Source organism: Apium graveolens, chromosome 8 (genome assembly GCF_009905375.1).
Source record: "Apium graveolens cultivar Ventura chromosome 8, ASM990537v1, whole genome shotgun sequence".
Lineage (NCBI taxonomy): Eukaryota > Viridiplantae > Streptophyta > Magnoliopsida > Apiales > Apiaceae > Apium > Apium graveolens.
This window is the reverse complement of record NC_133654.1, coordinates 140,724,098-140,741,759: the sequence shown is the minus strand read 5'-3', so window position 1 is coordinate 140,741,759 and position 17,662 is coordinate 140,724,098. Positions and strand designations below refer to the sequence as shown.

The 17,662-nt window shown below is 37.3% G+C and overlaps 1 protein-coding gene across 1 annotated transcript in view; it reads left to right on the top strand.

Annotated features, from left to right (window-relative positions):
* The first annotated feature begins 1,695 nt into the window (after positions 1-1,695).
* LOC141680033 (uncharacterized) overlaps positions 1,696-17,662 on the top strand; it is a 30,547-nt gene continuing 14,580 nt past the window's right edge. Inside the window, exons 1-2 of the mRNA XM_074486366.1 lie at positions 1,696-2,428; positions 2,549-3,015. Of these exons, the coding sequence (XP_074342467.1) occupies positions 1,696-2,428; positions 2,549-3,015 (1,200 nt within the window). The remainder of the gene's footprint in view (positions 2,429-2,548; positions 3,016-17,662) is intronic.

The window sequence follows — 17,662 nt, the reverse complement described above, 5'->3', positions numbered from 1 at the left end:
AAGAAAGACGGAAGCATGAGACTGTGTATCGACTACAGGGAGCTCAACAAGCTTACGATCAAGAACAAGTATCCGTTACCTAGAATTGATGATTTGTTCGACCAATTGAAAGGAGCCAAGTACTTCTCCAAAATTGATTTAAGATCGGGATATCATCAACTAAAGATTAAGCCAGAAGATATACCAAAGACAGCTTTCAGAATGAGGTATGGACATTATGAATTTTTAGTAATGTCTTTTGGATTGACCAATGCCCCGACACCGTTTATGGACCTGATGAACAGAATTTTCAAGGAGTATTTGGATAAGTTCGTTATTGTGTTAATAGACGATATTTTAATTTATTCGAAGACGGAAGAGGATCATGCGGAACATTTGAGGACAGCTTTGGAGATTTTAAGGAAAAAGAAGTTATATGCTAAATTCTCGAAGTGTGAATTTTGGCTACAGGAAGTTCAGTTCTTAGGACATATAGTCAATAACGAAGGGATCAAAGTGGACCCGGCAAAGATCGAAGCAATTACGAATTGGGAGAGACCGAGAACACCCACCGAGGTAAGAAGTTTCTTGGGATTGGCGGGATATTATCGTCGATTCGTCCAGAATTTCTCAAGGATTGTGACACCATTGACAAAGCTTACATGAAAGAATGAAAAGTTTATATGGAACGACAAGTGCGAGGAAAGTTTTCAGGAGTTGAAGCGAAGATTAATCACGGCACCTGTTTTGTCACTTCCAGACGATCAAGGGAATTTCGTAATTTATAGCGATGCTTCTCATAAAGGATTAAGATGTGTACTAATGCAGCACGACAAGGTAATTGCGTATGCGTCAAGGCAATTGAAACCACACGAACAGAAGTATCCTACTCATGATTTGGAGCTAGCAGCTATAGTGTTTGCTTTGAAGATTTGGAGACATTACCTTTATGGAGAGAAGTGTGAGATTTATAAGTTGATCTATATTTAAAGTTAAAATTAAAAAATTAATGTAATGAGAGTTTTTCTCTTATTGTTTTTTCGTGCCCTGTTTGGCTTTACCCAGATCTAATATCCAGCTCCTTTCTTTTTCCAGCAGTCCGTTCTATTTTCCTCCAACCTTCATCTTCAACCTCTCTTCCGGCCGTGTTTTCAATCTGCAACTTCTTTTCTTCCAGAGCTCTTATCTTCTAATCCACTCACCTCCTCTCTTCTCTCGCTGTTCGGGGTGTTTCCTTTTCTCGCACCCTTCCCGCCTTCTTTGTATTTTCGTTTGTTCTCCATGGGATCAAGAAACTCTGAGCATTCTGGTTCTATGGACTCCGATGAGTTCTCTCACTTCATTGGCCATCACTATGCCGCTCCCGCTTTGGCACCTCTTCTAGCTGAGGATGTTTTAAGTGATAGACCTTTATCCCCCGAAGTTGCTCAAAGACTCAATGATGGTCTTCGATTCATTTTGGAGGGTGGCTCAGCCAGAAATACATCTGGCCCCTCGAGCTCGAAAGACTCCACTCATTCTCAAGAGGTCACTTCAACTAGATCTCACACCAACTCTCTTGAAAACCTTCAATCCAGCTTTCAAGTTCAGAATGGAATCTTCAGTCTTACTAATGATAATATTGAGAATGTGGTTGACACTGCAACTGTTACCTTATCTCTTATTGTTAAACCCATTGTTGTTGCTACTCCCTAAAAATCTATCACCTGGAAAGATATGGTCACAAGAAACACTCCACCATCAACTCCCTGCTCTAGTCAACACAAGGTCACCTACAATGAAGATGGGTCTGCTAACGTTGAACCCCCGAGAGAATTCTTATTGCAAGCTCAAGTGCAATGGGAAAGTAGCCTTATTGGCCACTTCATTGGCACAAGCTTTTCCTTCAAATTTGTCAAGGAACAAGCTTTTAAAATTTGGCAAAATAAGGGACTATCTCGAGTCTTTTACAGTTCCAAGCACTATTTCACATTTAAATACAACACTGTTGCCGAAAAAGATGCTATTTTAAAACTGAACTTGGTACAAATAGGAGGGAAAACTTTGTATTTGTCACCTTGGATGGAAGGGTCCAAATTCAAGAAAAATCTTGTTGATAGGGTTCTTGTTTGGATAAAACTAGTTGATGTGCCACAACACTATTGGTATCGGGAAGGATTGTGCTCTATTGCCTCTGCTATTGGCAAGCCATTGAAGTTTGACGAAGCCACTGCTAGATTTGAGCCCCTAAAATATGCTGGGATCCAGGTAGAGCTTATTTACGCTGCACCTCGACCTGATTACGTTTGGGCTAGCATCTTGAATGGGGATGGTGAGTTTGAAAAGGCTCAAGTGGTTGTGTTATATCCCCAGTTACCTTACTCCTGCAGCTTATGCGAAGGTTTTGGCCATTCACTGTCAAGATGTAACAAAAACCCTGAGGCTGTGTGCCCGCCTTCTCGCACCAGGGGTGGGTTACGCACTACCACCGAGTCAACTCGAATCATGAAAGAGCACACGACTGACCCGTAGGGTGCGGGGAGGACGCATGACATTAACGACGCTCAGCTTCTCATTGATGACACTACAGTTTCTGAAAACTTTGTTGAAAATCTGCTCGACTCTAGGTCACCATATATTGTTGGAAAACTCTTCGGATGTGATGTTGTTCTAGATGATGATATGGCTCATGAACAAGCCAAGGCATCTATGCAAAATGATGTTGACATAAATGACCGTGTTTTGGCCCCCCAAACTGATCCCGAGCTTAAAGATTCTACAGATGAGCCCAACACCAAAAACTGCTTCGCAGCTCTTGCTCACCTTAAGGAAGGAGAGATTGAAGCTTTAGAGGAAGAGGCCTTAATTAGGTCTGTTGAGAAATCACCACAAAGGAAACCCAAACACACTAGGTCCCCTAAAATGGACCATGCTCTGGTTGTTGACTTGGGAAGAGCTGCTCGTGATTCCTCATTAATGCATCCTTCTGCACCTAAGAAAAAAGATGATAAAGAGGGTTCCACCCCTGTTATTTCCAAGAATAGCCTTCGGAGGGCGGTAAGTCTTCCAAACCCTCTTTTTAAATGAATTTCTCTGTTTGGAACACTAGGGGGCTTAATAAAGCCTCACACCAAAAAGAAGTTACTAGCTATATTGCAAGACATAATCTTTCTTTTATGTGCTGTATTGAGACTAAAGTTAAAGAAGCAAAGTGTTTGGACATTTCTAAGCTCATTAATAGAAATTGTTCCTGGATTTTCAACTATGAGCACCACGTTTTGGGCCGTATTTGGGTTGGTTGGGACCCTGATTGCTGGATGGTTAATCTCATCTCCAAAACTGATCAACATGTCACTTGTCACGTTACTTTTATTGAGAAACAAATCCATTTCACTGTTACCTTCGTTTATGCTCACAATCAACCTCAGCATAGACTTCCTTTATGGCGTGATTTGTTGCGGTTAAGTAAATTGATTCAGGGGCCTTGGTGTGTTGGTGGAGATTTCAATTGTTTGCTTAGCATTTCTGAGACTCAAGGAAGTCGATAACACTGGACCCCTGATATGCAAGACTTTTTGGATTGTGTCACAGATGTTGGGCTGATCTCTCTGCGCACTTGGGGGCCTCTATTTACCTGGACGAATAAAAGACCAAGCGCTCCTATTTTCAGACGTCTAGACTGTAACACCCCCAGATCCGGGGTCGGGGATCCGGGTCGTCACGGTCTTTCTTTCCACAATATCACTTCACTTAATTAATAATAATAACCTTATGCTGTGACCCCACACTAACACACACCACAACCCGTTATAGTCTCAGAGATGAAATTTAAATAAGTACAAGTCTTTGAATCCACAATTTAAAAGTTATTACAACCCAAAATGATTACTTGATAAATTTACAGTTAATTGCCATTATCTGCCACAAGTTATAATTATACATAATTTGATTCTCAAAAATAGAATGCCTGATCTACCAATAGATCTACCTCTGCAGCTATAGCAGCCACAACATCATCGGGAAGACGCGAGATGCTTCCCACGCGCTTGCGCTGGGTCTGCTGGAGTCTGGCCATCTTTCCTAACTGTTGTTGTGTAATGAAGAAATAAAGCAAGAGTGAGCCTTACAGCTCGCAAGATAATATGTAGTGATAACAATAATATAAGTATCTAAATGGATACTTACTAGAATCTTTTATCACGAGTAAGATAATTACTTACTAGATATAAGTAGAAACAAGGGATGAAGTTACCAAATACTTCACTATACTTATATCATTTATGAAGCTAGTATAATGAGCTTTCAACAGTTCATCACATAGATGAGACTACAAGACAAGATTTGAATAGATTAAATCTTTAAAATATCATCAAAATAAAATGAAGTTACGAGATACTTCATTTGATGCAAACATCATTTTGAAAACTTGACCCTGCCAACACTCAACAATCGCCCAACCGTAGCCTTTCTATCGAAATACTCTGGGTAGTGTTGCAGAAATATCTAATTGGATGATGAACTCATTACGGGAGTTTGCCGCGCCAGGAAGACCACTTACGATGATCAGTCGTAGTAGTGCAACCCCACCATTTTCTACATGTAGAGGAGAACCTGTCGGATTTACTTGTCAACCGAACACTGAACTCCTAAGGAATGGACCGCCTTAGAGGAACTTCCAGGCCATTTGGGCCAATATAATAAGGCTGGGCCGGCGCTACTCGGCCACTTATGCCACTCCTAGTTCAGATGAAATCCATGACTCTGAAACGTAAAGCTCGTTCCCCCTTTCCCCAAGTAGAAACTTGTTGATACGGCTTCACCAAGAAGTCGTATCTAGTTGGAAAGGAAAACTCACCGATATTTCCCAGGCGATGCCTGTTAATGGATTAACTTGTTCCAAGAATTTTACTTCCCGAATATTGGGTAAGTAATCAATTCATTTATCAAAACAGCAACCTTGTTGCGAATATAAAATACACTACAGAGCCGGATTCCCCAGGTTTTGAGCGAGTATTTAAATCCCCTTAAAAAGGAAGATCTTAAATATAAAAATGAGTTTTGGGATCCGCTCTAACTTTTAAAAATCATTTTGAAGACTCGAAAACACTTTAAAGAGTGTTTGGAGTAAAGCTGATTTAATGAAGTAAATCAGTCCCCAGTATATTTAGAAAAATGCCTGAATATTATTATTTAAATAATATTCTCATAAAGATAATCCTTATAAAAATAATCGAAGTAGAAGTATTAAAACTTATACTTGAAATGGATATTAAATAACCAAAGATATACTTATATAAAAGTACTATCTTTATTTGAATAATCGAAAATAAGTTTGATTATTTACACCTTATTCTTTAATAAAATAAAGAATATATCTCAGCAAATAATCGAAGTCATAGATCCTCAAATGAATATTCAAAAATATTCAATAAATAATATACACTGAGTCATAAGCCCTCGAATGAATATTCAAATAATATTCAGATAAATAAATAAAAGGGTCATAAGCCCTCGAATGAATATTCAAAATAATATTCATTAATAAAATAAAAGGAGTCATAAGTCCTCGAATGAATATTCAAATAATATTCAAATAAATAAATAAAAGGAGTCATACGCCTTCGAATTATATTCGAAATAATATTCAATAATAAAATAAAGTTAAAGTTATCGAATAAACCTTATTCGATTAATAGTTTGGAAAACTATAACCATATATATATATATATATATATAAATATATATATATATATATATATATATCCATATCCATATATACAAAATCTACTCGGGATCCTCGACTCCCGGTTTTAGAAAATATTTTCACCTTTGGGTCCCTATACTAAGGGTATATGCAAGTTACCGCTATCCTCTAGCATAGGTATTATCAACTGAACCAACAGATATATAACTCAAGAATATGAGACAGGCATGCATATATATATACCATATCAGCGTGCTTCAATATATCGCAATATTTGCTAATTAACCAATATGCATTTATCGCAAGATCATGCATATACAAATGTATACATCACAACAACAGTATAACGGATAGAATACTTGCCTGAGCGACTTGGGGTGATAAAAGGCTCGGGACGAGTCTGGTAACCTACAAAGAACAAGTAAGTTGGCATTAAACCAAAATCACTTGTAAATCTATACTTTAACTAACTTAGACTCTAACGCTTGTTTTGCGCTCACTGATTTGCTTAAGTCACTCGGGTATCCTCGGCTCCACCATTTTTAATAATTTAACCTTTACGAGTTTTAAAGCGATTCCTTCGCGAGTGTCTTACCAACTGCCTAACACACTTACCATAAATGTTTCATACATTAATTAACCCTTTTTGGTCTTTAACCTATGTTTCGAAGTAAGGCGAGGGAAAAAGTTTCGTTCGCGAAACGCCGTTACTTGAAACGGTCGTTTCTCCTAAACCGTGCATCGGAATCGAACGAACTACATATCAAAACGAAGCTCGTAACATGAGCTATCTAAACATGGCAGTGGTCATAATCTAGCAGGGGGTTCTCGGGTCCTAATGCTATGCACAAAAACAGTCCAAAGAAAATCGGACGTTACGACGGCTATGTTTACGCGATTTCCCAATTTTAAGCCATTCAAAACCAACCACAAACCAACCTCAAATCCAACATACAACCAACATTCATCCTTATCACATCATAACAACCCCAACCAATTCAATTTAATCATTCATACTTATGCCTAAGCTTAACTTTAATCATACTTAAGTTCTTTTAATCAAAACCACAACATTTACCATTCCATTTCACTACCGTTCCAAATCCCAAACTCTAAATCACAACAACAAGCTACAATATCATCCTACTAATTAAAATCATCTTATAATACATAGGGATCTAGGGTTTGGAGATGGTATACCTTCCTTGAAGTGGTGGGAGGAGCTAGGAAGCCTTAAGAAGCTTTGAGAAGTCTTAGGAAAGCTTGGATCTTCAAGAAAAACAAGAAAAACTTCAAGTTAAAAACTTGAAAACACTATTCATAGTCTTCTTCTTTGATTAAATGAAGAAGATTGAGAAGGAATTAATGGCTTAAACTCATGATATAGCCCTAACTAAGCATGAAGATGATTAGGGAATTTACTCACCAATTTAGGAAGCTTGGATCTTGAATTTTTGAAATTTTTGCCCATTTGCAATAGTAAAAGCCGAGAGCATGATGAACCATGCCTTGGTTTCTTTTTGATTTTTGATGAAAATGATTTTGCTTGGCTTGGTTTTTGTGTTTGATTTAGTAAATTACCTAGTTGCCCTTGATTTTGTGTGGTTAAAAAGTCACCACATCTCCTTCCTTTCTTGTCATGCCTATGTCACCTTGCACATGTCATAATGCTCCCACTTGTCCACACCTTGTGGTTTGATGATGTCACAATCCCTGGCTTCTTGTACAAGCTTGTCTCTTGGTCACTTATTTGTTTTACGGTTCGCTTATCTTTCGTTCTCGTTTATCGTTTGAGGGATCATACCCGGGATCTTATTACTTAGGTTCCCTTAACCTTTCTCAATATATTGTATTCCTTTTATGATCCTCTCTTATAATCCTTTAATTTAAATCCTTTTTATCCTGTTACCTTATACTCAATTCTCTCCGTATCTAGTGGATTTCCGGGAAAAAATCAAAGTGTTCAGAATTGGATTCTGACGATCTTTACATACACTTATATACCACATAGAGTACTAATAATATCCCATAAGATCAATAACAGAACCCCTACATAGCGTGGCATGAACAGTTTTCTCATTCAGCAAAAACACTATTCATAAGGGTTTCAAAAATTTCCAAAAATTGGGGTTATTACAGTCTCCCCTCCTTAAAAGGATTCCGTCCCGGAATCAGATAGAAATAAATAGGGATACTTTCTTAGTATTGCACTTTCTAACTCTCAAGTCAATTTTCCCACATTGTGGTTCTACCATCAAACTCTTACTAGTTTGATAACCCTTTCCTAAGCACTCGTTCCTTTTCACTCTATAACCCTTCCTGGTTGCTCCATATAGGTTACGTCTGGTTGCATGTCTATGCGCTCATATGCCCCTATTTGTCTGGCATCTGAATTACACTTCCTTAACATTAATACGTGGAACACGTTACGACCTGCTACATGTTCGGGGTTAGGGCTAGCTCATATGCTAACTTCCCAAACGTCTTAATATATCCAAGGGTCCAACAAATTGTAGACTTAGCTTTCCTTTCTTTCCGAATCTCATCAATCCTTTCCAAGGGATACCTATAACATTACTAGGTCCCCTATTTCGTACTCTTTATCCTTTCGTGTCAAATCAACATACTTATCATGTCCATCTTGGGCTACTACCAGCCATCCTCTGATTAGATCTATTATATCCTTGGTCCTTTGGACCACTACTGGTCTGAGCATCTTGCGCTCTACAACTTCATCCTAACATAAGGGAGATTGACATTGTCTTCCCTCAAGGATCTCATAAGGCGACATCTCGATAATGACATATGATCTATTGTCATAAGATAGCTTAATCCGCGTTAAGTGATCATTCCAAATTCTTTCAAGTCTATTACACAGACTCTCATCATAGCTTCTAATCATTATAGCTTTTGCTTCTCAATACCCATTCTTTTCCAGTTCGTAATCGCTATCACCTTCCGTTTCTAATATTATACTGGTTATACTTTTGCTCGTTAGCGTTCTTTAACCTTTTAATAACCACGTCAACCTTAGTATCACGAATGTGTTCCCATCCCGAATACTATCACAATTTTATTACTCCTTTTTCAGTTGTTTCTATTTTCCAAAATTTGATCAATCAAATAGAAGTAAAGGAATTTGTTGAGAGATCACTATGATCATGAACACTTGTTATATCGCATAGTTAGTACAGAAGGTGGCCAGCCTTTAGTACTTGACAAGCAATTAAACAATAGCTGGTATCCTACTCGGCTTCTATCACACAGATAAATAGTCATTCGGCAATACCTCCCCTTCTAGAAGGGTTGTTCTTCTCAGCTTACATGAAATGAAAAGAAGAGAAAAGAACGAATTGAAGAGAATTGTATATTCATAAAAAAAAATTTATTGCCATAAAATATCTGGCTTGGGATCTACCTCTGAACTATAGAGGTTTGTCATAGAAGAACAAAACATATATGTATTTATATCAACATCAAGTATTATAGCATCGCATTTCACGTGCCTAAATATTTTCGCTATCCCGTCCATCATTCTATGGACCCATGCCCTTCCTCGAGCTTATACACAATTACCTTTGAAACTACCTCGACATCGAAAATCGAATCTGGGATCTCATTCTAGACATCATCGTTACTTGAATTCTATGCTTGCACCGCAACCTTCCTCGTATAATAATACGACTCTCTATTGATAAGAAAGAATAAATATTCAATAGGTAGACACTCTACTTAATTAGTCTATCAATGATAACTTATACACTACCACGACCCGATTAGTGATACTCAATCTCAACAACCATTCCAATACAACTCTCACGGTTGTAATCAGCTCATTACTCGCAGAATCATTGCTGCCTTACTATGGTCCACCACTGACCTACTGTAGTCATTCATTTTCCTTGAAGTCTTAATAGCTAACTATACGGAGTCCATACATATCGTATCGAATTCTTCTAAGGAGGTAACATAATAACCATCAATCATAATTCATGAAGAACACTCCAAACTCTGACGTACCTTCATGACATGAAGCAGATAAAAGTGCAGAAGAGTTTCAATCAAAGCAACGATAGCAGGTTAATACCATTCTTAATCATACGCCCTAAATAGAAGAATTAACTCAAGGGTTCATCTAGTCCTTTTTGAAACATGGTCCTGGATTATTCTCAAGATAGGACCTTCTAAGATAGATAGCCCGCTCATGGCGATCACACGAATTAAACCTTTACCAACTACTATTACGGTTGGGTATTGCACAGTCATCAGAAGGAATGTCAATCTTCCAAACCATAATACAACCTTCATAGCGGTAACCATCATCACTGCATTCCTTTGGCACAAGCGCCTATAATTATCCTCTTATATTTAAAGTGTCGGCCACCTCTTTGGCCTTTCCTGATAGTAAAATTTCCTTACAGTCAATGTCATTTTAATCACCTCCAAATAAATTTTCTACCTTATTTCCGATCACTGCTTGAGTGAAGATGTTTTCCTTAAAATCAGATGGGAAAAAAAAATATCACCATTTTTCCATAAGTTATTGCCTCAGTCTTTAGAGGCTAATCACTTGTCATGACTGACTCTCAATCATACTTAGAACATCTTTTATCTTAGGTCCTAATTGCCCTGAACAATTTCGACCTTTACTGGTTCGATCCATACTTTCTCGTGCTTTAACACGTGCCCCACTTGGCAACATTATAATTACGTCATATTTCCTTTATCAACATTTCTATTCTTGAGAATTTTGAATATTACCTTTCTCCTTGTAAAACCTCTAAGGTTATCCTTGATTCGTTCCTCCTGTATTCCCTAGATACAGGGCATATCAAATACCCTTTACTAATACTAGAACCATTATCTATATGTTTCTGAAAAATTTTCTCCACTGATACTTAAAGGTCATCATTACCTTAATATTTTCCAATTCATACTGTCAAAACTCATACTATCCCTATTAAGGGTGAAATGCCAACCTGTATGCATTCCCCTAGGATTCATTTTAAGTTATCAATGTTCTATCCTTAATTCCACCTTTAAAAGGTACCTGCATCCTTCCATGGATAAATCAAGTCATATATCCTTGATAGATTATCTTATTCATCATTCCCACCTCGATAGTCTATACCTAACTTCATAATAGCATCCTTATTCAAATTTAGGTCAATCCATATGGCCTCCAAAAGATAACAATGGTCATCTGCTTTTCTTTCCTGATTTGGTAATGATAACATGGATGTTCTGGAAGATATTGGTCATGTTCAACGTGAACTTCTTCTTAATAATTCCTTATTTACTTTTGTTGTTTATCTCAACAGTCATCTCAATGTTGGGATATCTTTCATATCTGGCGTCTCCCTTTCTGGGTATCATGCCACCGGTCTTACACTTTACCTTCTTGAAGGTCACTTCCTTCATCCAATTTTCTTAATTTCTTACTTTCTTGTCTCCTCAGTCTATCCGCGTCTCATTATTTATCCTTCGAATTATCTCAAGGTTTCCTCGAATCTTCCCAACTTACAGGGGATAAAATATATGTATCTCTTATACCTTCAACCATCAATTTAACTCATGGTGAATCACTCTTATCCGGACGATTACATACTTTTCTATTTCTATTTCTACGAGTCTTTAGGGTTTCCTCATACCCAACTCCCTTATCATTCCTCAAACTCTCTTGCCTTTATATTCCTTTCTCTTATCGTTATTTCATGAACCAACACAACATAAGCATTGATTTCAAACATCCCGTCATTCTGGATTCGTGTCTTCAGAACGAATCTTGATAACTTTTACAACTTAGATTCATAATTCATCATACTCGTCTGCCTTTGTTCTGGCTCTTAAGCTTTTACACTATCTCCATAACCTTGGGAAGTACTTTCCTGAAAACAATTGACTGAACTTAAATCAGTTTATTATAATCTCTTGCTCCGTGTCTTCCTTGGCCTTTCACCAGCGGGTGGTCTCTCTCTTAGGAGGGTAAGTGACAAAACAGTCTTTTGTGGTTCGTCAATCATTTAGAGTCTCAAATGATTCATCTATTTCCTTTAGCCAGGCTCTTGCCTCGACTAGGTCAGCTTGTTCCTTGGAACTCTGAGATCTTAGCGACTTAAAGGTCATGAAAGAATTTCCCACCGCACTGTCTCCTCAGGGTGGTGGTTGGGGATAATAGTCTAAGTTCTCTTTAGACAGGTCCATGAATTGTCGTATAGGGGTACCATCTCGGGTCTCCTTTCCTTACTCGACTTTTGATTCCTCAGTCTAAATATTTCTTCCTACTCCCCATAATTGGGGTCATCTTACATAATTTAAATCCTCATTTTCCACTTCATCATGTTATGGGTTCCTTTTGTCTTGGTGGCAACCTCCCTGACTATCACGTTCAGGGTTTGCTCTAACTCTTATTCCTCAAACTAGCTTTCATCTAAGATTTCATCTTTAAGCTCTTAAACATTTGGAACCCAAATTCTATAGGAATACCTCATTATTCCCTTATCATCTCTCTCGGTATTAATCTCATATCTATTTGTTGGCTTTCTGCCTTCATTCATCACTTTTACTGGCACAATATGTTCTTTTCCAATAATTTGGGTTGTATTTCTATCTCAAACAGCTTTTCGGTACCGGCTCCGGTTACCTTCACTACTATTTCCATTTTCTCAAAATCTCTTATAAACTCTCCAAAAGACATTATCATCTTGAGTCTCTCCTTTTTACTAAGGGCATCAGCCACCATATTGGCTTTCCCCGAAGGATAAAGAATCTCCCAATCATAATTCTTGATTAGCTCTAACCGCCTCCTCTGGCGTATGTTGAGCTCTTTCTACGTAAGAATGTACTAGAGCTCCTATGGTTTGTGAATCTCACACTTCTCTCCATACAAGTAGTGCCTCAAATCTTTAGGGCAAAACTATTGCCACGAGCCCAAGCTCATGGGTGGGGATATCGAATTTTAAATTCCCTTAATTGTCTTGACGCAGACGCGATTATCTTGCTGTGCTATATAAGAAGCACCCTAATTCCTTATGTGAAGCGTCACTTACAAATCACAAAATCTCCTTTTTCCCTCCGGCAACGCCAACATAGGGGCCGTCACTAACCTTTGCTTTAGTTCTTAAAAGCTGTTCTCGCATTTCTCTGCATATTCAAACTTCTCAGTCTTATGAGTAAGCCGCGTTAAAGGGGCTACTGTCTTTACAAACTTGAACGAACCTCTGGTAGTGACCGACCAATCCTACCTCTGGTAGTCGACCTAACCATGGTCATCAATTCATCAGTGATCCTTTATTCATTCTTGTCAGGATCCTCCATGGGATCCTTCTCAGCAACTATCCCTTCTAGGACAACATCCTCAACCGCTACATCCTCAATATCAACATCATCCGGTCCTGCATTAGGACACTCTATCGGATCCACAATCCGATCTCCAATTAGTAATAAAACATCATCGCGCTGTTGCTCCTCAACCTCAGGGTTCGGAGTCCCGCTACTCTATACGATAACGAACTACGCTTCTATCGCTACATTTATAAGGGTTCCCATAAGGGTTTTAACTGTCAGTACTACGTTAGGTAGTCCGACTATGAACTTGGCAAGAGTTCTTATTATCTTAGTGAACTTATTATCTTAACATCCCATCATCTCTGAGGTTTATAACGCTTAGCTCTGATACCATTTCTGTAACACCCCCAGATCCGGGGTCGGGGATCCGGGTCGTCACGGTCTTTCTTTCCACAATATCACTTCACTTAATTAATAATAATAACCTTATGATGTGACCCCACACTAACACACACCACAACCCGTTATAGTCTCAGAGATGAAATTTAAATAAGTACAAGTCTTTGAATCCACAATTTAAAAGTTATTACAACCCAAAATGATTACTTGATAAATTTACAGTTAATTGCCATTATCTGCCACAAGTTATAATTATACATAATTTGATTCTCAAAAATAGAATGCCTGATCTACCAATAGATCTACCTCTGCAGCTATAGCAGCCACAACATCATCGGGAAGACGCGGGATGCTTCCCACGCGCTTGCGCTGGGTCTGCTGGAGTCTGGCCATCTTTCCTAACTGTTGTTGTGTAATGAAGAAATAAAGCAAGAGTGAGCCTTACAGCTCGCAAGATAATATGTAGTGATAACAATAATATAAGTATCTAAATGGATACTTACTAGAATCTTTTATCACGAGTAAGATGATTACTTACTAGATATAAGTAGAAACAAGGGATGAAGTTACCAAATACTTCACTATACTTATATCATTTATGAAGCTAGTATAATGAGCTTTCAACAGTTCATCACATAGATGAGACTACAAGACAAGATTTGAATAGATTAAATCTTTAAAATATCATCAAAATAAAATGAAGTTACGAGATACTTCATTTGATGCAAACATCATTTTGAAAACTTGACCCTGCCAACACTCAACAATCGCCCAACCGTAGCCTTTCTATCGAAATACTCTGGGTAGTGTTGCAGAAATATCTAATTGGATGATGAACTCATTACGGGAGTTTGCCGCGCCAGGAAGACCACTTACGATGATCAGTCGTAGTAGTGCAACCCCACCATTTTCTACATGTAGAGGAGAACCTGTCGGATTTACTTGTCAACCGAACACTGAACTCCTAAGGAATGGACCGCCTTAGCGGAACTTCCAGGCCATTTGGGCCAATATAATAAGGCTGGGCCGGCGCTACTCGGCCACTTATGCCACTCCTAGTTCAGATGAAATCCATGACTCTGAAACGTAAAGCTCGTTCCCCCTTTCCCCAAGTAGAAACTTGTTGATACGGCTTCACCAAGAAGTCGTATCTAGTTGGAAAGGAAAACTCACCGATATTTCCCAGGCGATGCCTGTTAATGGATTAACTTGTTCCAAGAATTTTACTTCCCGAATATTGGGTAAGTAATCAATTCATTTATCAAAACAGCAACCTTGTTGCGAATATAAAATACACCACAGAGCCGGATTCCCCAGGTTTTGAGCGAGTATTTAAATCCCCTTAAAAAGGAAGATCTTAAATATAAAAATGAGTTTTGGGATCCGCTCTAACTTTTAAAAATCATTTTGAAGACTCGAAAACACTTTAAAGGGTGTTTGGAGTAAAGCTGATTTAATGAAGTAAATCAGTCCCCAGTATATTTAGAAAAATGCCTGAATATTATTATTTAAATAATATTCTTATAAAGATAATCCTTATAAAAATAATCGAAGTAGAAGTATTAAAACTTATACTTGAAATGGATATTAAATAACCAAAGATATACTTATATAAAAGTACTATCTTTATTTGAATAATCGAAAATAAGTTTGATTATTTACACCTTATTCTTTAATAAAATAAAGAATATATCTCAGCAAATAATCGGAGTCATAGATCCTCAAATGAATATTCAAAAATATTCAATAAATAATATAAACTGAGTCATAAGCCCTCGAATGAATATTCAAATAATATTCAGATAAATAAATAAAAGGGTCATAAGCCCTCGAATGAATATTCAAAATAATATTCATTAATAAAATAAAAGGAGTCATAAGTCCTCGAATGAATATTCAAATAATATTCAAATAAATAAATAAAAGGAGTCATACGCCTTCGAATTATATTCGAAATAATATTCAATAATAAAATAAAGTTAAAGTTATCGAATAAACCTTATTCGATTAATAGTTTGGAAAACTATAACCATATATATATATATATATATCCATATCCATATATACAAAATCTACTCGGGATCCTCGACTCCCGGTTTTAGAAAATATTTTCACCTTTGGGTCCCTATACTAAGGGTATATGCAAGTTACCGCTATCCTCTAGCATAGGTATTATCAACTGAACCAACAGATATATAACTCAAGAATATGAGACAGGCATGCATATATATATACCATATCAGCATGCTTCAATATATCGCAACATTTTCTAATTAACCAATATGCATTTATGTCACACCCCCAACTTAAATAGCGAAATAAATATAGCTATTACATCTTTTTAATGAAGAATACACAACCAAAATCCAAGATCTTACAGTTTAGGGTTTGGAACAGCCCAACACTACCAACTATTACATCTGATTACAAATACCGAGTCCTCACACAACTATTATTACTTATTCTACCTGAGCTCGAACATAAGCATCAGCATCACAGGTCTTACGGGCAGTCTGCTTGAATCTAACCATAGCTGCTAGCTGTAATATAAGGGTAAAGCAAGAAGTGAGCCAAAAGCTCAACAAGTGCTAATAGTACAACACAAAACATAAATCGAGATATACCTTTAGGAATGATAATGGAAAGACATTATCAATGATAACGAGAGATAAAACTTATGTGAGTTGGCATCATTTTGCTTGCATCAAAACAAATTTTAAAAATCATTCTTAATCAAAATCATTTTATGACGCTACGGATTACAGCCGGTGATCAGCCGCGAAGTAATCCCGAACCTCGCTGGGTTCTAAAACATTATTGGGAATCCCTAGGCAACTTTTAAGCCTAATATAAGTGTGAAAAGGACTCGCGTCTCAGTCCAGATCCACCATTCAAAGAAAACATTTATCCCCCTTTGGGACTGAAAAATCCACATTTTAATTATTTTAAAAACTGATGCCGATTTATGACAAAATCTCTTTCGACTGTAATCATTTTTATCAAGGGATTATAGATCAACTTGAAACACTGGAAATATGACACTAAATCTCAGGGCCATGATCCACTAGACTTTACTATATTAGGGTAATTGAGAGGTTTCCATAAACAAGAACTTTGACAAGGAAATTGAGCAAGGCTATTGGATAATATGAAAGAGTAATGCCAAACTAGGCTTAAAGCAATGGTTGTAGACAAGGTATAGGTATTAGAACATCAAGAAGATAAGCATCACTGGTTCCAATAGGATAGAGGTGTTAAAATATAAAGAAAGTGATCATCAGCTCAAGATATAATAGGGTATCAAGCTTTTAGGGTAAGGATAGGGTTATCAAACAATCATGAATGAATTTAAGAAATGATTGGCTTTTAGGTATCAAGATAAAGTTTCTATCGAGGTTATTTCAAGAGTTGAATCAAAGCATCAGGGTGCAATATCAAGATTTCTCAGGGATCAATAGCATGATAATCAAAAGGATCAATAAGGTATTATAACAAATCTCTATTTTATCATGGCATTAAACTATCATGAAAGACTTTTGAACTACTTGCAATACGTACTCGAGGGTTCATGGCATCTCTATGTAACTCAAAGATAAACAAAAGATACGCTTGATTTAAATATATCAAAATGACTCAGGATAATTGCATCGATATATATATGAACTGTTTACAGTGAATACGAAGGTCAAGTTGAATCACTTGCCTTGAGATAGACTGGTCTGGTCTGACTGGTAGGAGCAACAACTGGAGCTTCACTCGACTTTTATGGCAAGTTTTCCCTCGTCTCGAGATCCTACATAAATAATAATAATCCTCATTATAATATATTCTTACCATCTTAACCTATTTACAACCCGAAATTAAACATGGATGGCACTTAGGCCTATACGCACTTAATTCATATCCACCATTATATTTTCAAATGCACACACGTAGCCACATAATCACATATCGTATATTAATACCAAATAACATCATATACACCATAATGCCACACTAGGCTTGGATGATCTCGACTCACCACTTAAGTCACTTGGTCGCTAACTAAACAAAGTCTTCAAATTTGGGCTTCCTAACTCAATGTGCCTTTCCTAAATTATCCAAAACCTATTGACCCTCACTTGTGCCTTTTTCTCTACTGACCTTATACTATCTTACAACTATGGTGGTTGACCTAATACTCACTTCTAAGTGTTCTAAAACTATGTGATAAGTGAAAGTGCTCACTGGTGCAAATTTCAGAATGGTAACTAAGGTTTCTTGAGTGCATTAGACACTCTTAAACTACAAGTTTTTCTTCAAAATTTTTACACA